Below are 27932 nucleotides of genomic sequence, written 5' to 3'. Positions count from 1 at the left end.
TGTTTGAAACCTAAAAGGTCGGATAACGTCCTGCACAACCAATGCATTTATTCTTGGAATTTTGAGCTCAGTATGGTCATTATGAAGAATGCTCCAACTTGAAATACTGTATTTTTATTTCTTTAGATAAAATTAAAAATGGTCATTCTGACAAAAAGGAAGGAAGGAAAACAATATCTTTTCAAGTACCAGGAAGTCAACAGTGAAACACTTCTCTGTTCCTTTCCTTCCTTTAATCTTCAAAATATACAGCAAAACAGAGAAATAGACTTTAAACGTACTGATATCATGGAGTCAGGCTCCCTTAAGGCAGTGATAAAGCAAGATGCTTTCATTCTGAATGATGTCTCTTCAAACTATTAAATTTTTTATTCACACCCAAATCCCCCTCCATCCCCACAACTACCACCTTCCTTTTGACGGCAGGATTAGTCTACTAGTCTCCTATGCAGCCCTTATCTTCAGTCTCACCAGTCTCTGTCTCTAATCCACTCTCCAGATGACTGCAAGGGATGGTTATACAAGCCTGTCCTTGCTCACTTCCCCTGGCTTTTGCCCATATACTCCGTGTTTTCTCCTGTGTCCAAGTCTCCAGGTGATGCTGCCCCCATCCTTAATCACTTAGGCATATCCTCCTTCTCTCCAAGGGGTCAGCCCAAGAGTGACTTTCCCTGTGGGGGAGCCATCCATTTCAGTTTTCTCCAGGCTAAATTACGTGTTCTTTCATGTACTCATCACACTCTGTGCTTCCCTCTACCCTAGAAACTCACAGAGTGATTCTATAATGATACTGTTTCTAATTCATCAGTGAACTGTGAGATCACAGAAGCTAGACTATGCCTAATTGATTGTTAAGTCCCCCCGCTCTTAGTTATGTGCTCTTGGACCCAAAGGAGATCCTCAGAAATATTTATTGAAATAGATCCATAATGTTATTATAGAGCTGCAAAAAGTATGGTCTCTCATCAAGAATAAGGATAGAAAATCTGATTCACCCTATATCACCTGAGCTCTCTGAGCAACCTAACTACAACCACTGAGAGAACAAAAAATCCGATTGAGAGATGCGTTTTCCTTTTCTTTCACATTCTTAATATGTTCAGGTAGTGGGGAAGTTAAAAATCAAAGCGACAGAAAAAAAAATTAGGCTGGGTGGTTAAACAGAATTACTCAGACTATTGTGAGCTGCATTTCTTTTTTAAAGAAAATATACTAACACTTTGAGTAATTAGTATGTAAAGCAAATAATATTCACATCATGAGATCATATAGTTTAAAATTTTAGTCCACAAACATTTTTCAGATCGCTTTCTCTATACCAGACATTGTTCTAAAAATATCAATTCATTTAATTCTTACAATGGCCTTAAGAGGTCATCACAGCAAATTTGGAACTTTCTTTACTGTCTTGTGATATTGGGCTGACTCCTTCTCCCCACATCCAGCAGAAAGATTTTGAGTTGTAGAGACTAATATCTACAGAACAAAAAATTCTTTTCAAATGTCCTAAACGTTATCCAAAAAAATCTAAGGACGGAGGTCACATCACAATGAGTACTGCAGTGTTTATCATCTCTAATGTGCTTGTAAAAGAAAAAAACAAGTGATAATTTGAAGATTTGAGTGAATTTTTATGTGGCATGGAAGTGTAACACATTTAAAACAAATGGCCTGATAAACCCTGGACAGCAGGAAACGGAATACTTGCAGGATCAAGAGAAACCCAGTCTTGTCACAGCATAAAGCACATATCCTCATTTCTCCTTATTGACATCTTTAGGAAAGCGTGATGATTAACTGCAGGTAGAAGACTTAAAAAGAGCAGATGGAAGTATTGATGACTTGAAGTGCCACAAAATGAAAGCTAATGGTACTAAGTACATAGGATTAGCACACGGGGTCCATATTTATGGACTGTCAATGATAAAGAATTTGCAGAGGTTAATGAATATAGGCGGGAACCAAAGTTGCAACAACTATCATTGTAAAAAGAATAGCACCAGGAAGAGAAAAATACAGATATTACTAAATCAAAGGAACACATTATCCCACAGGATAACATTAGCAGGTTTGTATCAATGAACATGAAGGAAGCCGCAGAGGTCCTGCTTGTCAAATTTACTGATGGCATGAGGTCTAGAGGAGTAGCTGATGCTTTGGATAATAGCATCAGCATTTAAGACAGTCTGGTTAAATCTCAAATTAACAAAATTAAACTAATATGTGCATTTATCTTTTGGGTATCCTACTTACATGTCACCTCTGCATACAAGCCTTTTTGACAATGGGTTTCTAATACAGCCTTTGGGATTCTCCTCTCACCATCACTTCACCTTGTTTGGTTTTCATTGTAACACTAATCCCTTCCTCATATTTTTCTTATGTATTTATTAGTTGATTATTGGTTGATTTGTTTCCTTTCTAACTTCAGTAGAAAATAAAATGCATGAAAGCAGTAACCTTGTTTAACTTGCATCACTGAGTGAAATAAGAGCCCAAAGTAAATATTTGTTGACAAAAATAAAATGTCTATTTATTCATTCCCTTCTCTTACAAAGAAATTTGGCCAGTGCAGATTGGGAAAATGCCACAGTAGTATTTCTTGTGAAACATGACACCTGTAGAATGACAGAAGCAGTAGGGTGGGCTTAGAAGAAATGATGGTTTTGCCACTGATGATTCACTTGACCTTTGGTAAATCATTTAATTCCTCCAGGAACAGTTTCCTCACCTGTAAAAACTGGGCTCAGGGGGGTTAGGTTAATGTACATGAAAGAATTGTGTAAATTGTAAAGTATAAAATTAATGTGAAGAATTATGATTGAGGATGGGACGGGGGCTTAACTAAACACTCAATATGAATCAATAGAGTCTTGTGACTTTTGAAAAAAATAATTAGATACAAACATTGCTTGCATCCATAGAAGAGTGTACATTTTGTACTAGCAAACCAGATTACTGTATTTCCTCCTAGTGGCATTCTCTGCAAGATATCGACGATTGTCTAAAGGAAGACCAAGTGATGGTGGAGATAGGGTCATTTGGCAAAAATATTTCCAAATAATAGTGTTATTTGAAAATAATCGGGGAAAGAGTGAACCTAGGAAGCATGGAAGGCAGAAGGAGGAACTTCGATCCTTATTTTGAATATGTGATGGATTGTCATGTGAAAGATTCAGTGCATGTAGCACCAAGATGCAACTAGGACTTGGAGTAAAAGAGTGAGAATGACAAATGTTGGTTTAAGACATAATTTTAATGTAAGGAACAGTTCTCTAACCTTTAGAGCAGTCCTGTGATAGTGGAAGACGTGAACTGAGGTAGTCACAGCCAAACCAGGTGTGAATACTCACCATATTATCAGAAGGCTTCTAATATTACATTGACGTTCAGGCTAGGTGATTCCAAGGGCCTTCCCAAGTCTGGGTTGTAATCAGTCAAATGCAATATTCCTATCGCAGTTATTGAAAGTGAAAGGGTCATGAACTCACACGCTGACAAATCCCCAAACGCTACTCTTAGAGACAAAAATCAATCCATGAGAGAAGGCAGGTGACATCAGTCCTGAGTCAATGAGAAGAAAGACCAGCCGGGGGGATGTGGTGTTCCCCAGAGAGAGCATCTCTACCTGAGTACCAGTACATCCTACTGGGGACCTGTTTAATGCTGCCGGGTAAGTCAGGACCTCCTCTGCTTGCCATTAACTGTAATCATATTTACGACCCTTACGTCCTTCAAGGATTTGCGGTTGTATTTGACACTTGCTGTTGCAAATACAAATTCCAGCCATGTAGACCTTTCAATTCAAACCTTGCCTCCTTCTCCACTTTGGAGGCTGAGAGGAGAGGAGGGGGTGCCTTAAAGATTCATAGGTACTAAGTTGGCAAAGCCAAGCAAATGTTAAAAGACTTGCCAGAAATGACTTTTGCATCTTCTTGCCTGAGGAACACAGTGGCTCCCCCTCATTACTTTCTATTTACATGACCCAGACAAAAGCATCCGCAAATCTTGTATTAACCATGTGTTGCCTAGTTTGCCATGTCCATGGACCTACACACATCTCTGTTCACAGAATCTACTCTTGGGAAATGCAAGGGAAAAAGTAGAAAAGAGGGAGATGAAACCTGCAGAGACACAGGTTAACATAATTTTCACGACTTTTTTTTTTTTTTTTTTTTTCTCCCACTTCAGCCCCAGCTCTCCCCAGGCGCGGGAGGAGGCTGTGGGCTGCGGACTCAGCGCTGGAATGAGGAGTCATTGAGCCTGAGCCGAGGTACCTTCCCCTCCCGGTGTCACCGCTGCAGCCTCCAGTGCCCCGGTCCCTAGATGCTCAGCCTCCTCGCCTCCCGCTGCAACATCGCCTGCAAAGCCAGCCCAGCAGCCGCACAAGTTGCCCGGCAGAAGACTGGGAGGCATTGGCTCCGTAACTTTTCACGTCATTTTCTGCTCGGGAGCCCCTTGTCGCCTGTCCGCGCCGCCTTCCCACCGCAGACCGCGGCGCCCATGGGGCAGGGGCCGAGCCGCTTGCAGCACTGAGCCGACCCGGACTCGAGCCCGTGATGTCCGGCACCAAACTGGAGGACTCCCCCCCTTGTCGCAACTGGTCATCTGCTCCGGAGCTGAATGAAACTCAAGAGCCCTTTTTAAACCCCACCGATTATGACGACGAGGAATTCCTGCGGTACCTGTGGAGGGAATACCTCCATCCGAAAGAATATGAGTGGGTCCTGATCGCCGGCTACATCATCGTGTTCGTGGTGGCTCTCATTGGGAACGTCCTGGGTGAGTGTGCCCCTGGGCAGCCCCGGGAGGGGCCGCCACGTCCACGCGCCCAGGGCTGCAAAGACCCCTCCTTCCCCGCCCCCCCGCCCACCCCGCCCCGGGATGCAAACAAAGAGGTCGCTGCTCTCGGGGTGGGGTATGCTATTTGAAAAAAAAAAAAAAAAAAAAGTTTTCTGATTTTACGAACCAGGACTGAGCCCTGGAATGGTGAATCTTTTTTCTGCAGGGAGAAGCGGGCACCCGTGTTTCTTTCGCCAGCACCTGGGTTCTAAGCGCCTGGAGACCTGCAGCGGCAGGGCTCTCTAGGTGCTTTTGGATGAGTGTGGGGAAATTAGTCATCCTTTTGTGTAACGTGGCCGGATGTTTGGGGGTCTTGGAGGGAGGTCAAGCTGGCTGGATGCAAAGCTGTGCCCTTAAGGAGCAAGCTCTCTTGGGCTGTGGAAGTCACAAAGGATTTGCGAGCTGGGTACAGTGGTTTTTGGCGAGGGGGTTGAGGCTCTGTCTAGAGGTGGTAAGAAAAGGGCAGGCAGTGGGGACAGAGGCAAAGCAGGGAGATGCACTCACTCACTGAAGCTGAATTAAACAGGAACCATGCCGGGAGCTAGCAAGAAGAAGGAGGGGCATCTGAGAAAAGTACCAAGGAGATCGCAATCATTCATCCATCCATCCATTCATTCGTTTAGCCACTCTACCGATGTGTTTTCCAGAGCAGCACGCTTGTTTCTAAGCTCGGGAAATATTTGCAGCCGATTTCCGCCCCCCCGCCCCCCCCGCCAAAGACGAGACCAAGCTTAGGGCTAGGTTCTTGCTGTTTGTCCCTGTCTAGTTTTGTATGCAAACACAGATTCCTCGCCCACTCCCCACCTCTGCACAATTTCTAAGGGTCAGGGAAGGGGTGCAGTGGCGTTATAGTGGCTGTAGTGATGGAGTTTATTAGGGCAGCTCGGAAATCCACTTTATGTTTAAAAAAAAAAAAAAGGAGCTTTGGAAGAGAGGGACGACTGAACATGAATTGTGAATGGAAGGAGCCTGCACCTTGATGAATGGAGAGTGGGAGGCGTTTAAATGCAGAGGGCAGAGTGGAGGGAATCTCTGTGGAAAATGATGGGGGCAGGGGAGGCTAGGAAAAGATACTCTTGATTTTGAGTTATGAAATGGGGGAGAAGATGGGTGAGGTGAAATAGGCTCTGATGCTTTGAAGTCCAAAGCAAAATTTGTACCTCCAATGGAGACTGATAAGGGACTTATCAGGCTTTCAGCACTAGCCTGATTTTTACTTTCTCTCTCCAAGTGTGTCAGTCTGGGTAAGAAGCATTCAAAGTAGTCCCTCATCAATTTCAGAGAGTAGTTGGTACTATATGACTGAAAGGCATTCCTGAGAAAGTTGGTAGCATATTATTTGATAAGAAATATAGCAATCCTCTGAGAACTTTAGATTGTTGTGCCTGTAATTTTTTTTTTCAGGCTATTTTTATTTTGTTGCTGTTTTTTAAAAAGGCAAACCTAAAGGATGTAAACAAGGTGGATGAAGGTGGAAATACACATGATTAGGGCCATTTGTTGTAAGGATAAATCTTTTAATAATAATGCTTTTCTTGTTTTTCTTCTTGTCATCTCTCTTTAGAGTTACAACAATTTAGATCTATGGCTACTAGCATAGCAACATTTCACTGCCTTATGCTAATGCTTAATAAGTGAATAATCAAAATTGAACATCCCCTGAGTACCTACTATGTGCCACACACACTCTCTCTCACTTAAACTTCAGAGTAACCACATTTGACAGAAGAAGCAAGGCTTATAGAAATGGGATGACTTACTAAGGAACATGATTCAGATTCTGTTCCATTTCTTCTGACCTCAGGTCCAGAATTCTCCATTGATTGATATTCCACGCTAGATCTAGAAAGCATATAGAGAATGAATCCTTTGCACCTGGTGTCTGCAAGCCTCTTAAATGCATTTCCTGTTCTCCCCTGCGTCTATGTCCACTGTTAATAAATTACCACAAGGAGTTAATGGTTCTGTAATTCTCCTCAACAAAAAACCATCCAGAGAGGAATGTTATTGCACTGCAGTAAAATTTTGACATGTTTTGCAGGAATAGCAACAAATCATGACTCTTTTCCTTCCTTCATTTTATTTCAAGCTTAATCTCTGTGATAAAATTTGCTCCTTTTTGCTGTTATTTTATTCTGGCTTGCACAGACCTGTGCTGTATAGTCTTCATATCCTAATTGCATAGTTTAGGGATACGTGTTTGCTAGCCTGTGTTTTAGTCTCAAGAAGGAAACACCTCTACAGTAAAGCAAATTGTTTCCTATGGTCAGGAAAGAGCACTGTCCACAGCCTCAAGTGCTGAAATGGCCAATTTTATTCAGTTAAAAAAAAAAGATGTACTCAAAGCACTCTGCTCTCAAGAAACTGACAGCTGTTTTCCTCAGGACTGAAAGATACTGAAATCCTCTCTGGCTGAACTGAAACCCATATTCTGTACTGAATATTCCCTGAAAGTTGATGAGGTTTAAGTTTGACATTTAAACAAATGAGCAGTGTCATTACTCACAGACAACTTCCTGCTCTTTGAAGTCACTGTCAAATCGACAAAACAGATTAGATTGAGAATTGCTTTTTTGCCCCCGTGGTGTAAGTAATTTTATGCAGAGAGTGGCAGGACAAGAAATCACATTATTCATACAAGATAAAGAGGCAACTTTAGGTGTGAAGGTGAAATATCCGTGTAGGTGGGAGACCCTTCAGGTCCATCCACCATTTGCACCTTCATGTAACTGACTACTTGGAAAATCTTATCCTTGTTGAACTTACAGATATAATGGAATTAGTTAGAAGTCATTTCCCTCACTATGCGCTTTTGTGAAGTGATTTAACAGGATATGCCCTGAGACGAATGACAATGTCTTGCTCATGCCCATCTATTCTTCTACTCTCCATGGTACCTCTCATTATAGCTTCCTCCACTATTAGATGTTTCTTTCCAGAGAAGGAAAGTGGTTTCCTGGAAAAAAAAATGTTAACAACAGTCATTCAAAATAAGGCAAAAAATACATGCAATTCATGAGTATATGATTCTAATAAAGACAGATACATGTCTCATTATAGAATTTTAAGCCCTAGAAAAGAAGAAGAGATGGATTCTTTTTGGAAGCAGTGTTTTTCCAATATCTTCAAAATTATGTTACATACAACCTATTCCTAAGTTTGCCTTGTACGTTAGCCAAGTAGATGCATTCAATTATTTGACCAGTACATTTTGAGCAATGTTATGTTTTTAAAATTAATGTGTGTGGGGGGGGGAGAGTTATTGGGGACATTCAAGGGAATTTATTTGATGTCATTCCTACTTCTTACACCTTGAGTAGAAACTAGATGGAGAGATGACTTCTAGTCAGTTCAAAGTATTAAACATCTGGAGGAAATGAGCAATTCTCTGCATCTCTTCCTTTCCATGCAAAGATCATGATTCTCACCTGGGATGATTCTACCTTCCCTATTCTTGTCTTCATATGAAAAATGAGGAGACCATTCCACAAATGACATCAATCCAGCTGTGCTTCTTGCTTGTTGTGTGGCCACTAGCAAGTGATTGAATTCTCCAACTCCATTACTTACAATTGAAAATTATGGTTGATACAACCTGTAGTATGGAAATCCTATGAGGATATAATATATGGATATCCTGTACGCAGATACATAGAGGGGTATACACAAATATTTTTTTCTTGACTCAGGAGACACGAAATGCTGATTTCTATCCCTTCATTTCCACTATTGAAATCTCTCCCTAATGTGGCTGGTAGCCATTGTCTGCCTCCATGGCCAGTCTGTAGCTGTGTCACTCTCTATGGCCTCTGCCCTGGCATTTTTCTCACTTGAGTGTTTTCCTGAAAGCTGTTAGTAACATGGCAACAGCTCATGTTACTCTTCTCCATACCAGCCCCACCCACCCATCCCCCAACAGACGCTTAGTGCCTCCATGCTGACTACTTATCTTTGCCTTCCCACCGCTCTGTGAAAGGTCTCCCTATCATGATCATTTCCTCTCCATTTAAATTAGTCCGAACTAGATTCCATTCACTCAGAGTCTTTGAAGTGTTACTTGGCCCATCTTTCATTACTGATATTTTAAATAGCCCATGTGGTGTGTGTGTGTGTGTGTGTGTGTGCCCAATACATTGATTTAACTCAGTTAAATCACACTACTCATTTAGAAATGTATCCAATTAGAGTTAAACTAAATTGAGTAGGTGGGATGGGAGGAGTACGTGTAATAGAGTTACTTCTTACAGAGCTAATTGTATGCCCCCGATGTGGCAGTGGCAGTGTTGCAAGTTCCCACTACTTGTAAGCCGAAGGGATCTTTCTTTTCTACTTTTCCCAATGCCTGTCTCAGGTCCGCAGGTGTTTTAAAAATCATTCTTTCCTACACAGGACGCAGAAAGAGGTTAGAGATAATACACTCCTCTCTCTGCCAAGACTTGGGATAGAAGTCATGAGTAGTGTCTGTAAAAGGCAATTGTAGCCACTAAGCTTTAAACTTGGCGTATTTTAGTTAGAGAATGCAAATCATGCTTAAGAATGAAAGTAATACTTCTACATTTTTACTAAAATCATAGCCACTTAGTTTTACCGGATAAAATAAATCATGTTTTTGATTTGAACAGAACGTCAGTGATAACTTTTTAAATGGCTGTCTCATAGATAACAGCAACATTTATCATGGACAGACAATAATGAGACAACGTGTGCTACTGATCATTTAAATGGAATAGGTTCTTTCTGTATTTGAAAAAAATTATGTGGAAAGTGAAATAATGAAATGATACCAATGTTTAAAAGAGGCTAAACCTAATATTTGATTCAAATACATCAAGTTTGAAATTTTTCCTTGATTTTATTAGATCATGCATATGTATTTTACATATGTATATGAATTTTTATTGTTTCCTATTTTAGAGCATATTTGCAAATGCTCACATGCAGCAGTTATGTGAGCATTCCAAAGTCCCTGAATTCTTACTCAGCTCCTCAGATTTCAGGAGTATCCACCACCAGTATTATTTCCCTGGTGAGAGTCGATCTTTCCATCCCTCTTCCTGTAGAATTCTGATACACACCACAACCTTATTGATGCTGGCCCACTGGTGAGGTTTGGTCAGTGACATGCGATGGGTGAAACAAAGAGTATTTTTCATCTCTAGTACCTCTTCTCGCTGCAAAGGAAAATGAACAATATTTATTGAGTCCTATGTGCCAGGTCCTGGAGGCTAGGTTCCATGATGAATATATGTATTTCCTTTATGCCTCATAATATAACAAGGTGATCGATAGCCTTAGTTGATAAATGAGAAAAACGAAACTCAAAACACTATTTTAACTTGTTTCAAAGTTTAGTCAGACAATATAAGACCTCGGTTTCAAATATGGATTTACAGGTTCCATGGCCCATCTGTGTTCCATGACTTCACTCTGCTTAGGTCCCGGGCTTCCAATCCTGACGGAAACAGGGACGAGAGGAGAGGCTGGGCATGATGCTGAGGTGTGCCCTCCAGACAATTTACAGAGCTGGGCTGGCCTGTTGCCACACTATTCCTCTGATAGACTGCATTTCTTCAGCTGGGAGGATGAGCTCATTTGATAAGCTAATCAAGGTCAGACTAGGGTTACTTTACAAGAGAAAATTTCAAGGTAAAATAGGCGCTGCCAAAAATACTTTATACTCATTGTATGAATGTTAGATCATTGTGGCCAAGGATTATTTTGTTATGAAGGTGCTGTCTTTAGACACCATTAGAGCCTGAGGTCCTAAACATTGACCATCTCAGATAAAGATCGTTTTCTTTGCCTCTTTTGGTTTTCAAACCTACTCATGCGCTTTATTGTTTTCTTTTCCTGATGAGAAAACAGTCATAAGTTTCAGTTATTGATTTACCTAAGTCAACCTTCAAACCACGTAATAGAGTTCTAGAGCATAATGACGTTACATATGTCCAAAGAGGCATGACTCAGTACCCCATACATGAAATGACCTTTAGACGCTGACAGTGGAACACTATGAGAGGCTATTGAGTGAAATACATGACATATATGACCAGCCTTTTTTTAATATATATTTATTTTATTTGTTTATTTTTTGCCTTTTATGGCTGCACTTGTGACACATGGAAGTTCCCAGGCTAGGGGTCGAATCAGAGCTACGGCTTCCGGCCTACACCACAGCCACAGCCCTGCCAGATCCCTGACCCACTGAGTGAGGCCAGGGATCAAACCCACATCCTCATGGATACTAGTCCAATTCATTTCCACTTCTCCACAGCAGGAACTCCTGTGACCGGTCTTTTGAATAGCTGACTCCTAGGACTGAGTTTACTCATTCTGTCTTTGTTCTCATTGAGAGATCATCTCCTAATCAAATATATGGATTGCATATATATTTAAACAGCCTGAAATTCCTTGCCATTTGAACTCTTTTCCCTTAAACAAAACAAAACAAAACCTGTTTGGAATAAGTATGTAAATATTGAAAATATTTTTGGATTATCATCACTGAGTCTTTTCCAATAATTTACTTTCACTGTCACAAACATAAGAACAATGATTAATATTTATATATTAAAGAAGTCATTGTTATATATATTTCCTCTTTATTCTTCAGAACAATCTAATGAGATAGGTCTGATTTAGTGAAAATAATCAGGTACTTGAAATGATTGGAAATCACTTTCAAAAAAGTTTGAATACATGCAAATATCTAGGGATTGTGAGTCAGCTTGGGAAAAGCCTGCCAGTTTTTTAAATTCTGAGAGGCCGGAATAAGGATACCAGCTCCCTTTGTCTGACCTTCAGCTAGGATGTCTTTAACCTGATTCTATCAATGTTCTGAATCCAGATGCACATTAACCAGATTTACAAAAATTGCAAATAAATAAACAAATAAGTCCAACATTTTAATTTAAAATAAGAGGTTATGGGAGTTCCCATTGTGGCTCAGTGGGTTAAGAACCCAACAAAGTGTCTGTTAGGATCCAGTTCGATCCCTGGCCTGGCTCGGTGGGTTAAGGATCCAGCATTGCCACAAGCTGTGGTGTAGGTAACAGATGCAGCTCTAGCCTGGAAACTTTCATATGCCACAGGTGCAGCCGTAAAAAGAAAAATAAATAAATAAATAATAAAAAGTCATGCTGCCTGCTGAAAGTCATGAGGTTGGATGTGACACGATGTTTATAGCTTTTGCTTGGATGTTTTTACACATGAATTGAGCATATGTTAAGAAAAAAAATAACAGTATGTATTCTGCATCATTTAGCAATAAAAAGAATGAGAAAGAGCAAGAAGGACTATGAAAATAGCTTTAACATCCCCCTTTCCCCAACAAATACTAGGGGAAAAAAATAAGAAAAATAAATTAATTAATTGACATAAATAATAAATAAATAAAATAAGAGGAGACTCGTATGAGTCTTAGAATACTTCAAGTTCTTTCAATCCTCATAGTCCTTTCTGTAGACATAACTATGTGAAGAGCTATATTAGTCTGCAAAGGAAGGCTGAGCCATGGCAGCACATAAACCCTAAATGCTCACTGGCTTAGCATCCAAAAAGTTTATTTCTTATTTTTTTAACACCTAAGTCGGTTTAGAGAATCTGTTTTCTTCCATTGATTCAAGGCCCAGGTGGCCTCCAGGTTTATGTCCCACCTCATCATGCGGCCTCCGTGGAATGAGCCTCCAGGATGGGAACCAGCGAACAAGGGTCCCCCATCTCCTGGTACTCGCCCCCTTGGCGTCCCCTTCCATATCATGCCACAAGTGGTCTGGTGACCGACAGCATGCAACAGAAGTGACAGTGTGTCACTTTCGGAATTATGTTATACAAGTGTTCGTCTGCTGCCTTGAGTGCCCACTCTCTTTGATTTCTTGCTGGAGAGAAAGTACGCTGCCTGTTCAGAGCAACCCACATGGTGAGGAATTGAAATAGCCAGCCAACAGCCACAGATATGATCTTAGAAGCAAATCCTTCAGCCAGATTGAGTCTTGCGATGAGGGCAACAACAGCCTCCCTTCCTTCCACCAGTGTGACTGGATTATAGACCCAAGATGGAATGATCTGAGTCTCTCGCAGACCTCTGACCCTTTAGAAGCAGTCAGATAATTAATGTGTAGTGTTTTAAGTTTTTAAATTTGGGGCTAGTTCTTTTACACCTCTAAAGTTGTCATGGTGGGAGAAGAGTGAACTGGAAAAAAAAAAATACACTGGCTCTTAACTACCTTTACCAAAAAGCAACACATGCCCACAATTGTTTGGCCAAATCCAATCACAATGTATCAATCTAACTATAAGTCCGGCTGGAAAGTGTAAGGGAACTTTGTCTCTGTTACAGGAACCATACAATAGCTAAAAGTATTTTAAACTTGCATAGCCTCAGAAGAAGGGAATTTAGAGGAATCAAGTACTTGATGGCATAGGCTAAGATAAGCTGATAGAAAGAGCCACTTGAGCCACTTGATATTTCGGGACTCTGCCAATAGGAGTAACTTAAGACATTGGAAGACTTTGTGCCAATTACTGTCCTAAGAATCTAGGGCACAAACATAATAGAAACCAAGGAACCTACACTTTAGGTGAAGAGACAAACATATTCACAGATCATTTCAATATAATGTGTTAAGTGCTCTGAGAGAGGGGTTATAGGATGTAGTGGGAACACATAAAAAGGACGCTTCATTTCTTTGGGGGGATTAGAGGGAGATCCAGGAAGAGATGACACCTAAGCAGAGTTTTAATGCATGAATTCAAGTAACACAGGTGAGGAAAATTGAGCAAGGTGTTCTAGGCAGAGGAAACAACATGAGCAAAATCAAAGAAGCATGAAATAGCTTGGACCATGGAGAGAATGTTAAGCGACTGGCTAAGTCCAGTGTGAGTGCAGAAGAGGAGAGACTAGGGATGAAGCTGGGGCCTTAGATAAGGGCTGAGGTATGAAATACTGAAGGGCTCAGCTGCCTCTGATGCTACAGCATAAAGAGAGCCCCTCAAAGACTTTAAGGGGGGTGTCATTGGAAGACTCAGGAAGGTTTTTTCACACTGGAATTTGTGTCCTGTTTGAGGCTCACTTAATCAAGACTATTTTAATGAAAAAAAAATGATAATAAAAGGCAATCAACATGCTTGCGGGTGGCAATCAAAATTACTTCTAGGAGGCTCTCTCCACATGCTGCATAAAGAAGAAAGGGAGAAAGGGAGAAAGAGATAAAATGAAGAAGAAAGAAATAAAGAAAAGGGGAAAGGGGAGAAGATAAAAATCCAGGGGAAACGTTACCATTTTTGCTTTACTGAGTATTTAAATTTGAGAAGTAATTCCTCTTTAAAATATTTTTTCATATTTCTTTCCCTAGATGCACTTATAAATCTCATGTGCCATAGCTCTCTTAATATTTTCCACTATCCTATACAGCTTTTCAGTAAAATTATTTTCTGTCTTAACTTATTTGGGGGGAGTCTCCTTGGGTCGCTGTACTCTTTGCCATCCATCATTTTAAACTCTAGAACATTTTTTGGTCTCACACTAAAACCCAAAAGATGACAAATTTGAGATCTAATGAAACATTTTCATATTTTCCAACCAAATCCCCAATTTTTTACTCCAGGTAACTTGCAATTTACTAAATATGCTCATTTCAAAATTTATCTTGTGGCATTTTTTTTTTATTCTGATAATCAATGGAGATATTACATTAACCCCAAGTCAGCCTTTAGGGAATTACAGAAAACATTTCTCTGCAAATTGACAGGGTAAAACTTGAAAATTTCTAAAACTGTCATTACTTTTAAAATATTTTATTTGCTCCTCTTACCTCACAAGGGGAATACAGCACAGATGAAAAAGTGTAATATCCTTTTCTAGATTTTCAGTGAGTTTTTATTCCTCCTTGGTGACTCTAAAATGAATTTATAAAACACATGGTTTATAACCGTGCAGAGCCCTGATTGTATCACTATATTGTTAGAACTGGGATCAGAAAAATCACTGTCTGTAGTAATTTATTTCATAAATTCAGAGTGAATTTGATGAGTCATCCACTTTGGTAGAGAACCATATTGCTTATAAATACCATTTTGAAGCCAACTTGTCTTTCTTAAAATGTGCAGATTGTGCTCATCTTTCTGGGGTGGAAGTAAAGAGGTGTGGATAAGCGCTTATGAATCCAGTTTGTCACTGGGTGAAACTGAGTCAACTTTTTGTTATAAAAAAAAAATAGCTAAAACTTAATCTCTCCAATTAGAATACTCAGTTAAAAAAAATCCCCGAGTTTTGAAAGCTCAAAAACAAACACATTAACCAATCTTACCAGCTGGTGCAGGAAAGGGACTTCATAATTACTAGGACATTTATGTGCTGGGGCTTGATTTATATTTCAGACACAAGGAAGCCTAGAAAGCCTTGTTCTTTGAAGTCATCAGAGATGGTGTTGGTGACTCAGAGATTCCTGAAAGTCAGGAAGATTATCCTCCTTCATAAATTTATGTGTTTTCTTTCTGCAGGCATGATGAACATTGCAACTGGTTACTGAGAGGAAGCCAAACTATCTCAGTGGGAGAGGGGAAAATAAGCATGTAAGAACTTAAAAACAGAGCTAAAAACATGTGCATGCTCGTATGCTCACATACACGCATTTGGGGGATTGCATTCGTATGATTAATGATTTTAAGGCACCCTGTTTTTCATGCAGGATTAGGAAGCTACCTTCCAAACTTTAAAAATGCCAAAAAACTGGAATAGAAGGCCTCGACTTTCTCAAAAGTCAAGAGAGATTTTCCACTATCCCCTGAGTAAATGAGCTAGACTTTAGGGAAGGGAAAAGGATAAATACATTTGAGATGAGGATGTCCTTGAATTAGCATTCATGTAAGAGAGGCACCCTTCGATGACTGATCTTTGTGGCATAACATATTTTCTCTGAACAGACTCAATCTATCCCTGCTTTTTCAACTTCATACTTTTTAACCCCTTCTGGCCCTCTCCTGGCTGGTTCCTGCTCAGCTCACTTGGCTGTATCTTCAGAGAGGGTCTCTAAGGAGGCCAGTCTGAATCTCTCTGTGACCACCCCATTTTGTCTCTGTATAGAACGTTATTACTATTAGAAATGACATTGTTGGTTGCTTTGTTAATTTTACTCTTGGCTCCCTGAAATAACATGGAAGTCCATGAGAACTGTTTCTTTATTTTTTGTTTTTACAGGTGCATCCTCAGCATCTAGAATAGTGCCAAGCAATGTTTAGCTGCTAAATGAATTAAAGGATGAGACTTCCACCAGGAGGAAGACTTTAGATATAAGCATATTTTTTAAATTAGGCGTTGCAGCCGTTAAATTTCTTCCATGCAATTTTTAAAAATAAAACCTCAATAATTTGAATTATGTTTGTGATAATAATGTTCCCTATCTTAAGGAACACACATTAAAATAAATATTATATAATTACCAAAGTGATGATTGTAGGAGATCATTTATAAAATCTCTCCCCGACACTGCAATCCCCATGACATTATCATGGAACTCTTTTGCTTTTCTCTGGAAGAACAAGTGAGATTTACAAACCATGGCAGTTTTTGTTTCTTCTCAAGAAGGTTACATAAATACATTTCCAAATAACATGCTATATCTCTGCAGTTACTGAGGAGAACATGTAATATACAAAAGCCTTACTGAAGTCCTCTTTGTTTCAAAGTGATTGTTTGTTTGTTTATTTGTTTTTCATGTTTTTATATAAGTCTAAGGAAACTTTTGACCATTTGTTTCCCAGAGGGTGTAAGAGAGCTAAGACCAAATGTTATCTTGACTCTATAGTTTCTGCAAAAAATGGATGCCACACACATCCCTATATGAGCCCAGGATGATTCAGGGATGTCCAAAGGGTCTCAGCTTCAGAAATCCTTTGTCATTTTCCCCCATAAGTGACTTAGGCAACTCTGGTACACTAGACTGTGCAGACAGTTGAAAAAACAATTATATTTTCAGATGGAACCCAAGAGTGCTGTTGGTAATAACTAGATAGTTCTAAACACTTCATTCAATGGCAAACAAGGGAAACAACAAGCCTGACTAATTCTGGTCCTCCATTTCCTGAAATACTCATCAAATTATAAAATTTTAAAAATCAAACTACAATATTGCCCAGAGATGGGAGACTTTTCTAATTCTAGCAGACCTGTGACCAACTGAAATGAGGTTATCAATAGTTCTCATTATTGTGAATCAAGTAAATTATAGTCAAATTTATATGTTAGGCTTTTGGGAGTCATTATATTGCCCTCAATACAAAACTCACCAAGAGGATTTGTCATCCACTATCTTAAGTTACTCCTACAGCATCCTTTTGGTAGGGCTGTCATTCAGTGCTTTTTCCAGGAAGCGGAATTTAGTATTAAAGGCTGTTATTGCATTAGTTGTTTGAGTAGATCTACATATGATCTACATGGCCTCTCCCTTTCTGATCAGTAAATCGATACAATTGCTTTCTTCTCCATTTTCTCTCTTCCTTTGATAGTGCACCTATGCTAGTGTGCATAACAAGTTGAGAAATTTTTGTGTGATTTAAGGAAAACACATTCTTTTTATAAACTCAACTGAAACAGACTTGAGCTTCAGTGACTAATCAACCCTGCCTCAGTAATCCAAAAGTCATTGTAGATACCTGGCCTCAGAGACTAGAGGAGCAGCAGCAAGAGTCAAGCCGGGTGTAGATTTTTCTCTTCTGGTAAACAGGAGTTCCTAAGACTTCTCTGAATGCTGAGTCACCACCAGCAACAGTGACAGTATCTATGGCATTTTGGTTTGAAGTCATGCAAGTATATTTTTATCATCCACATGCAAAAGGCAACCTAGAGAAGCAGAGGGCTCCGTCCAACTGTAACAACAGAAGGCATACACACAAAAATAGAGCAGCCTGAACCAACACACTGGTTTTCTGGAGCTTATCTAATTTGGAGCTATTTCCTTTTCTTATTTCATTCAGCAAATATTTATTGAGCACCCACAACGTATAATCTGTTCTATTGCATTCTGTGGAGGAAATACAGAGTGAAAGAGGCATGGAACTTACCTACAAGGAATTTCTAATCTTGTGGGAGAGACTAACAGGTCAAGAATAGTCAATAGTATGAGGCTATGGGACAGGCACATGCTAAATATTAGAACATAGAATCTGACTCAGGGCCGGAGGGGGAAAGTACTCCTTCTCCAAAGAGGTAGCATTTGAGGTTTTGTTGACATGTGAGTATCATTTTAGAAAATTCCAAAGGATGGAAAGAAATTACACTTAAGTTGATGAAGTAGAGGGTATAAATTTATGATTGCTCCCAGATCTATAAAGACTATGCAGAAAATGTTGTTCAGGGAATTCCAATAAGCACAGGCTTTTATGAACTTCTTTTTTGGGGAAATTTCAAGTAATAGAGACTTCAAGTAATCTCCTTTGGTGCTTTACGTTGCTTTCACCATCTGCTTTATCATGTGGGGATATCTGCCCAGTCTCTCCTGTATTTTTAAAGCATGGTAGGTTGGATTTTTAAAGTTTGAAATGCCTGGAATTATTTTAAAATGAATTCTGATGGATCAGAGTTTCCCAAAGGAAGATAAATCTGGGACGGGGTGAGAATGGGTTGAAATTATGATACACCAGGTACTGGGAAGCCAGGAAGGAGCTGGCCTGAGACTCTTCAGAACAGTGATTATGAGGGTAAAACCAAAGCAGTGAGATTGAGTATAAAAAAGAAAAATATAAGGTATTCTGGAAATAGAAATTGGTAACTTATCCAATGTGGAGAATTTGAGAGGAACAGAAAAGAATCTTAGGATTAATAGACATTTTTGGCCAAAGAAAGTGCAATGATGGTCTTATTTACCTTTTTCTTAACCTAGGCAGGAAATATAGAAAGAAAGTCAAGTGTTGTGAGTAGAAGGGCCATGATGAATTCTGCCAAGGCAAGTTGAGTTTATATAGTTAGAAGACCATGCACGTGATGCTATCCAATAGGAAGTGGGGATGGCTTTCCCAAATGCCACTCACAATTAGTTTTCTACTCTAAAGGATCTTTTTTCTTTGATTATGCAGGCAACATCAACAGATTATGTGAGTATTACTTAGACTTCCGGAATAATAATAAGGGAATGTAAAGTTTTTCATGGGTACATCAAGCAGGGAGACCTTTTTTTGCAACCCTAAATAAATTCATTGGTTCAAAAATATGTATGGTGTGTCCATAGCAGCAAACAAAATGAATAACACTTCTTCTTTTAGGAAGTTTATATTCTGGTGCTGATACTGAGGATGTATTTTGACAGTAGAACCAACAGGGTTGACTGACGGATGGTATGTGGGCGTGAGGGAAAGAGAAAAACCAACATTTTCATGCCAAGTAGATGGGTGGTGGTGCCGTTTATTGAGATATGGGGTCCTGGGGGATGTGCAGGTTTGGTGTAGGGAAGGAGAGAGAATCAAATGTTTGATGTCAGACAGTCTAAATTTGAGATCTTACCTGTAGGTGTACTGTGAACACTTGAATATGCAGTCAGGAATTTAAGGAAAAAGTCAAGCCAGGCAAAATAAACCTGAGATTTGTAACCAAGATCTTTTAACATATTCCCCACCAATATGAAAGACTCTCTATAGAAGGAACGTCACGGTGAATAGAAAAACAAATTCTTTCTTGCAGATTATTTTGCTCTTGGCTTTCTCATCATCGTGGCTCTATTTCTTCACATCTTGAAAAGGGTCACCTTGAACTGTATGTTTAAAAAAGAAATGAAAACAAAAAAACACTAGAGGATGTGTCCATGTGTGACTTTACTGAGTAAGAATTTCAGGAGTGCTGACTCTAGACTCTGCATTTTAAATAGGGTCCCAGTACACTGACTGAGAATTCCTGCCACAGCGAAACATAATAGGAGGACTCCTGCTATTGGAGACCCCCTATTTTTGGAAGCCACCATGAGAGCCCGGTCCTTTTACATTTGACACAAATTCAGTTGTGTCAGTAAAAACCTCTCAGAGGCGAGAAGATTAAAATACCTGCTTTGAAATGGGATTTGGCAGAAAAACAAGAAAATGCTGCAAAAAGACCAATAGGAAGAGTGAAAGGAGAAAAAGGAAGGGTTAACTATGTGAAGCCCCAAAATTTCTCTGACTGATAACTTCGAAGGAATACTTCATTATAAGATGTTAAGCCAAGGTGTCAGAGTGTAGAGGGACTCAATTTCTTATTATAATAGTCCGTATACACTGAATGTCATACAACTTTACCAAAAATAGACATTTCAAAAGCCTGGCATGATAAGCAGAATTCACTGCATATAGAATTGGTATTGCAAAGACTTAGAAAAATTCTAGAGAAAAATAGGAAAATGGATTTCAGAGTGCAAAGATTTCTTTATTTTCTAATTTATGATTTTCTATATGGAGTCATTGTTTCAGGATTAAAGCAAAATCCCCTTCCTAGTGTGTATCCCTTAAACCATTAAATAAATTCAATACATATTTCATTATGCATAATAAATGTAATTAATCAATTACATCATGGAAAGAATTGGAGGGATGTTATGGAAACAAAAGGTGCTTGACCATACAAAAGCTTGTGGGGGACTGGCTCTGATTTAGATGCGGTGGTGCAGATTTATTAAATTACAGTTGTCAGGAGTTGTTGGTCACAGAATAGGTACTAAAGTTATGTGACAGTCTAAAAACAGCAAAAACTTTTCGGCAATGATATTGAAGGCATGGAAACACTGAATGGACATGGATTGAGACAAGGAATAAAAATTGTCCTCTGACGACTTGACCACACTAAGGTTTTAGAAAACGTTTTCACTGAAATATCCTTAATCCACTATGTGGAAACAAGGAAGAAACAAGAAGACATCAGCAAGTTCCATCCAACCCACTGCAGACAGATGGCTACCTATTCTTTAATACACTGGAGTTTGCAAATATTCTACCTCCAAAGAGCAGATGTTAAAAAAATACTGTGAAATATTTATGACTTGAGATGTATTTGGCTATAATAAGTTATAGCTTTTTTTTTTTTTTTTGGAGGCTTTTTTTTTTTTTTTTGGACTGAAATAATTCAGATTTGGAATATGTAAGTCTAATTCTTTTCCCGTATATTGCATATATGTGGTATATACACAGAAAAACCTGTTTATTCACATGTATTTTAAGGAGTTATTAGTGGAATTCATTATAGAGAATTTAATTCTCCTTTATATTCAGTTCAATCTACTCAAATTTAAAGCATCCATTTTTCAGTTCAAGAAAAATATTTAGAATTTTTCTCTTGGCTTTTATTAAGAAAGCCATTATCTTCAACTTGCTTTCAACTGGATCCTGCAAGGTGTTACCTTGTGCTTACTTAGAGTATTGGTATGTAAGAAAAGTATTGATTGACAAAACTTTTAAAAGTCACTCGTTATTAAATCTGACTGACTTCCCCTTTTACAAGCTATCTCTAAGTACTCTCTATTATTATATACATCCTGAATACTGCACAGAGACAAGGTATATGCTGTATTTCTTCTGCCTCTTTTTCTATTCAACATTATATTTAAGTGCTTAAAGTTCTGCTTTTTGCATTGAGTAAGTATAAGAAAACATGATCTGTGCTCAGATTTAAGGAGTGAAGAAAATGTATGGAAGGTTTCTGGATAATGTTTGCAAGGTCATAGGGACAGATCCTTTTGGAAGGTCATGGAGTACCATTTTCTTGAGAGATAAGGTCAGTATTTCGTAGCCTGGATCCTGATGTTCTTCAGAGACCTAATTTGGGTGGTGTTGAATAGGTTTAAATGAAATCTGAATATTGAGAGAACATTCATTCATTCATGAAATGATTATTGAGCATATATTTATTGGCAGGTATTCTTGACACTAGAAAAAACAAAGATCAAAAAGATTATTATCATTGTCCTTAAGGATGTAATAGTCTCCCAGGAAGGACAAAAAAGAAATGTATGGAAGAAAAAGGCTGTGTAGTATCTATTGTTAAAGAGATATGAACATTGCCCTGAAATATAAGACTGTGTATAAAATTAGTTTCCTGATGAAAAGGAATTATTAGCACAGGAGATTGGTGCATCAAGGCAGTAAATGACAAGAGGGACAAAATATAAAAGAAAAAGTGCTTGTGGAAGCAGAGCAAACACAAACTATTTTTTTGCCACCTCCAGCTTTAAGTATCCTGAGAATCACAAAAATAGTCTTGGTCCCTAAGAATTTGTTTTCTCTTCCACTCTGAGTAGCAAACTTAGGATTTTGTCACCTCCTAGGCAAACCACAATTTACAGAGGAATTCTCTTGCCCCCCATGCCATCCTTCTGCTTACCTGTGAGACTTGACCAAAGTATCAGTATCTCCAAGTTTCCCATCAAATATAATAGTTTGGTCGTTAGATTGTTACTTTCTTTTTTTAAAATCTTATTTGGTATAGCTGATTCACAATGTTGCATTAGTTTCAGGTGTACAAAAAGTGATTCAGTTATACATTTACATATATCCATTCTTATTTTCCCTTATACATTGAGTAGATTTCCCTTCCTGCTGTACAGTAGGTCCTTGCTAGCTATCTATTCTATGGTATATATTGTTACTTTCTTTTAAAGTGATTTTTAAAAATAAATCATTCAGTGTTAGCATCACTGTTTGCATCAAAGTTGGACCCCAGTACTACAGAGTTAATGCTGTTAACAGTGAGTTAGTACCCTTGGGTTTCTGACCTTTGCATGTCCTTTCCTCCTCTGTTCTTCCTGCCTTAAGACTAGTTTCTCAACTTGTTATCACCTCAGCAATGAAGCATAAATGGGTGAAAAAAATCTCAAGTTGGTTTTCTCCCTGGGACACTTGGCAGAGTTTAATTTTTTCATAATAAATTTTATATATTTTTTTTATCTTTTTGCCTTTTCTAGGGCCACTCCCACGGCATATGGAGGTTTCAAGGCTAGGTAGGGGTCTAATTGGAGCTGTACACCACAGCCTACACCACAGCCACAGCAACACAGATCCAAGCCATGTCTGCGACCTACACCACAGCTCACGGCAAAGCTGGATCCTCAACCCACTGAGCAAGGCCAGGGATTGAACCCGCAACTTCATGGTTCCTACTCTGATTCATTAACCACTGAGCCACGATGGGAACTCAGACAACAAATTTAAAATTGTGGCTAAATAAGACTTTGTTTCATTTGTCTAAATTCCCTATATTTCCCATGGTCATATATAGTTGAGTTAAAAGCACAATTTCTCCTACATTTGTATTATCAACATTATTAGGAACAGGAGTTTCTTTTACAAATCTTAGGGTGGGAGTTTCTACAGCTAGCTTAAATGATTGGGTTTTACTTATTTGTAATAGCTTTAGGATGCATATGATATTATTGGAAACATTATCGATTTGAAATTCTAATAGGGAAAATATGTTATTGAGTAATTAAGTGACTTCCCTTTAAAAGAGAATAATGCTTTATTATTGAACAACAAAAAGAAGTATAATTCACTTTAAACATGTGCTTTTATATTGCAACCCATTTCATCACCTGAAAAGCCTTATCATTTAGTGGAATTTTGAAAATGATTCAATATATAATTAAATATGGACATTAATTTTCAAATTTCAAATCTGAAAATATATCAGATATGGTAACTATTCTTTAACTATGTGTTTTTCCTATTTCACTACCAAGACTATAGGACTTAAAATATTAATATTAGAGTCTAACTTTTGGAGATTCCCAGGCTAGGAGTCTAATCGGACCTGTAGCTGCCAGCTTACACCACAGCTCACAGCAACGCCAAATCCTTAACCCACTGAGCAAGGCCAGGGATTGAACCCTCAACCTCATGGATTCTAGTCGGATTCGTCAACCACTGCGCCATGACGGGAACTCCTAAAGTCTAACTTTTTAATAAATGTGATGAACAACATTATAGAAATAAACTTGAGATTTACTTTGGGAGATTCTATTCTGTTCTGCTCAACTTCCTAATATTCCATTTCTGTAAGGTTGGCATTTAATTATGTGCCTTTGTCACTGACTGGGCTGGAAGTATGACTACTGGGAACACAAAACAATGAAATATTAACGGCACTTCTTTGTCACAAATCTGGTGCCTTTTTAATGAAAGATCTATTGGCCTCTTGGATTTCTATAAAACAAAAGAAATGTGGCTTTTAATGAAAATATAATCATATGAGAAGATAAAATTAGAAAAAATAATGGAGAGATTAATACAAAATATTTAAAAATCTAATAATGCAGACAAAGATACATTGTTACCTCTCATGTTTTTCAACAAAATTATCATAAAAACCACTGTAGAAATGATAACTGTGAAGCCATTAACTTTTAGAGTAAAGGGCAGGGAGAGACGCATGGATGAAGAAGATACCCAGTAACAATATAGAACAGAAATAGCAAATGAAGATAAAGTGAAAAATCAATAGGACATTAACTTTTTTAAAACGCAAAAACATCACAATATATAAAACACCTCAGGAAGGGAAACATCACACACACAATAATAATAATAATAAGGAGTTCCCATTGTGGCTCAGCAGAAACAACTCCGACTAGGAACCATGAGGTTGCAGGTTCAATCCCTGGCCTCGCTCAGTGGGTTAAGGATCCGGTGTTGCCGTGAGCTATGGTGTAGGTCGCAGACGTTGCTCGGGTCCCACATGGCTGTGGCCGTGGTGTAGGCGGGCAGCTGTAGCTCTGATTTGGCCCCTAGCCTGGGAACCTCCATATGCAAATAATAAAAATAATAAATAATAAAATGAAAGGAAAAGCATACTAAAAAGACATAAAGACTTAAAACATTTGAAATATTTTTTTTGAGAAAAGTGCTGTATCAAGTTGTTTTAGATACCCACTGAAGATAAAACCAGAGAAAATAGCTTACATGTAAATCAGAGCAAATTAGAGTCACTGAAACAGGCATGGTAAGAATACAGAAGACAAAAAGAAACATAATCTTCTATATCTCCACCGTGCCTAAAATGTCAAAAAATTTTAAATTCCACTATCGCATAGAGATCTGTAATAAATACCTGCTGCCTTTTGTCTTCCCAGAAACAACATTCCTTCTTCCCTTATCAGCACTAGTTCTACCTTGTCCATCCCATGGAAATGTGTTTGGAGAAGGAAGGACTGTCCGCAGGATCAGAGACAGAAAGGGCCACTCATTCCCTGTGCCCCCAGCCACCGTGCCTGACAAAGGGATAAAAACACGATTCACATGGAAATAACTGCTTTTTCTGATGGATTTTACCAATCACTTATGGGAGATAAATGAACTTTTTCTTTTTTTATCTAAGATTTTGTTGCTAGGAATGATTATATGTAGAGACTCCTTAAGATATTTCCTTAGCCCACAGATGAAAATCATCCATAGGAGCTGAATTAGACCAGCTGAGAAACACTGAGAGACAGAGCGAAGCCTGGTGCAATAAACACACTTTATTTTGTTTACATTCATTTGATTTGGATGGTTGGACACAAAGTCCTGAGTAAAACAGGAACCAGCCTGCATCATATAGGTAGTGAGAAGGAAAAAGTGAGAGAAAATGAACTAAAAGGGAAAAAAAGGTAAAAACGTAAAAAGAAAGTGAGAGGCTCTGACTACCTCTATTTTCTGGCATAGTTTACACCCGTTGGAGATTGGTCTTCTCTAAGTGTATGCAGAAGGAGGAATACTCGATACATGTTTGCAGCGGGTGGACCCCCAGGAAACCCTGACATAACATGTCAAGGAGAAGGCCATTCCCTCAGGAATCTCAGATCTACCTTGATGCCGAATTATACTGCAATATGACCAATACACTCGATCTTTCCTAGAACTTTAACCATATCCTGATTTCAGCATTCCTACCTCTAAACTACTCTAACATTAATTCCACAACTAACTTGAATTCTGACCATAGCTATAAACCCATGGACTCCTAAATTTGACCTGAATACTGTAAAACTGAACCTAAATGCACCTTTAAGAGACCTAAGCCTAAACTAATCACAATCCCATCTCTGTGCCCAACCATGAAGCTAACCCCAGTTGTATCTCTGCTTCCAACACTAACCCCAAACCTATCTCTGACCCTACAACTAATCATAACCCTAACATTAACCCTGGACTTAGCTAACATTAGCTCTAACCCTAACCATAACCCTAACCTCAAACTTACTTCCAATTCTAATGATAACCCAAACTCCAATCTACCCCAATGCTAATTTTTATCTCAAATCTACCTCAAACCCCAACCATAACACTAATTACAATCCCACTTTGAACCCTAATCTTGACACTAAGTAGAGCCCCGAATATGAACTATCCAAGACTCCAAAACTAAACACAAACCCCGGATCTTGAATCCAAACCTGTACACTAATCTCCATTCCACCAGTAATTCTACCTTTAATATTGGCAACACATTTATTTCTAACATTATCTATAATCTTACATCTAAACTAAATTTACACCTAAATCTAATTCTAACCTCAATCCCAACCCTACCAAGAACCATAATCTTAAAAAACCTGACTCTTTTTCTTACCTTAATACTAACATTAACCCCAAATCTAACGCCAACCTCATCCTATGACTAAACTGAAATCTACATTTAACCCTAACAAGAAACTTGGACCTACCCCTAACCCCACTCAAACCTAGTGAACACTATCTAATCATAATTTCTAATGTGAAATTTACCTCAAACCTTAATCTTAACAAAAACCCCAATCCTAGCAATAACCCTAAACCTAAAACTGACCCCAACCCTTATCTCTATCTCAACTGTAATCACATATTTAACACTAATCTTAAATTTTAAACTCACTTTGAATCTATCTTTAATCCTAACCCTGAAACATTGACCCCAAGTCTGTCTCTAACCCTGTCTAACTCTAAAACTAATCCCAAACTTAATTTTTACCTTAATCTTAAAATTAATCCCAGCACTATCTCTAACCCTAATCCTAATATTAACCCCAAACCTACCACTGACACTAACCTAAATCCCACCTCTAATCCCAACTGTAATTCCAAATCCCATCCATAATTTATCTCAGCACCCACTAGTGCTCCGAGCATCACTGCTTTGCTTTGCTATCTTGATTTCCTCACTGTATTTTGATAATGAATTGGGAAAATGCATCGTGGAATCAGAATCTTAGAACTATTGCATTATCCAGGATTTTCTCTGATACAAGTGACAAAACACCAAAAACCAGCTAACAAAAAAGAAATGTATGTGTGTGTGTTGTGTTGTGTTGCATTGTGTTGTGGTGGGGCAGATAGGAGCTAATGGCTCAAGGAACTGAAAATTCAGAATGCATTGCACAGATACCTGGATTCAGAAGTCCCATTGCTGCCACCAGGTCCTCTTCTGTTTCCAACTGCCGACTCTCACTCTTCTCCATTGGCCCACCTTTCAAGTTTCCTGTGACATACTAGCGTCAACACCAATGGAAAAGAGTCATCCTCTTTTCCTGGTTGTTCAAGCCTACATCCTGGGATTTATTTAGAGTGAACAGAGTTGACTTTTCTTGAGTCAAGGTGCCATCCTTAACAATCATAACTAAATTGAAAACATGCTCTGATTGGCCAGCTTTAAATCCCATGCCGACTCCCAGGAACAGGACATGACCCCCCGTTAGATGGACTTATAAAGAGCAGGAGGCTTTGGGGGGGGTCCACAAAAGAAAAATCAGGTTACTATTTACAGAAGGAAGAGAAGTGGATGCTGGATGACAAAAAGCACAAATGTCCACTAAAATGTTTGAGGAAGAACTTCCCTTATTATCTAGCTCAACTTTCTGATTTTAGGAATGAGGATATTATAGTTTTGACTATTTTTTCATGCACAAAATCAAGGATGGGTCAGCATCTTGAAAATTTGGAGACTATTTTTACTAAAGATATTTGGAAAGGAAAGGATTGAGTACTTTCGGGAATGTAAACCATGGCTTTCTATCTTGGGCAATATAGGTGTTTGCCAGGAAAAATTTACTCTTGACTTTGCTCCTTTTCTAACTCTTTAATACTATATATTTTTTTTTAATCTTTAAATTATCTCCTTTCTTCTTATCAAT

General features: G+C 38.7%; 1 protein-coding gene across 1 annotated transcript in view; it reads left to right on the top strand.

Annotated features, from left to right (window-relative positions):
• HCRTR2 (hypocretin receptor 2) overlaps positions 4547-27932 on the top strand; it is a 99097-nt gene continuing 75711 nt past the window's right edge. Inside the window, 1 exon segment of the mRNA NM_001129951.1 lies at positions 4547-4782. Within this exon segment, the coding sequence (NP_001123423.1) occupies positions 4560-4782 (223 nt within the window). The 5' untranslated portion in view covers positions 4547-4559.

Source organism: Sus scrofa, chromosome 7 (genome assembly GCF_000003025.6).
Source record: "Sus scrofa isolate TJ Tabasco breed Duroc chromosome 7, Sscrofa11.1, whole genome shotgun sequence".
Lineage (NCBI taxonomy): Eukaryota > Metazoa > Chordata > Mammalia > Artiodactyla > Suidae > Sus > Sus scrofa.
Note: the sequence above shows the minus strand (reverse complement) of the source record. Positions and strands in the feature narration are given on the sequence as shown.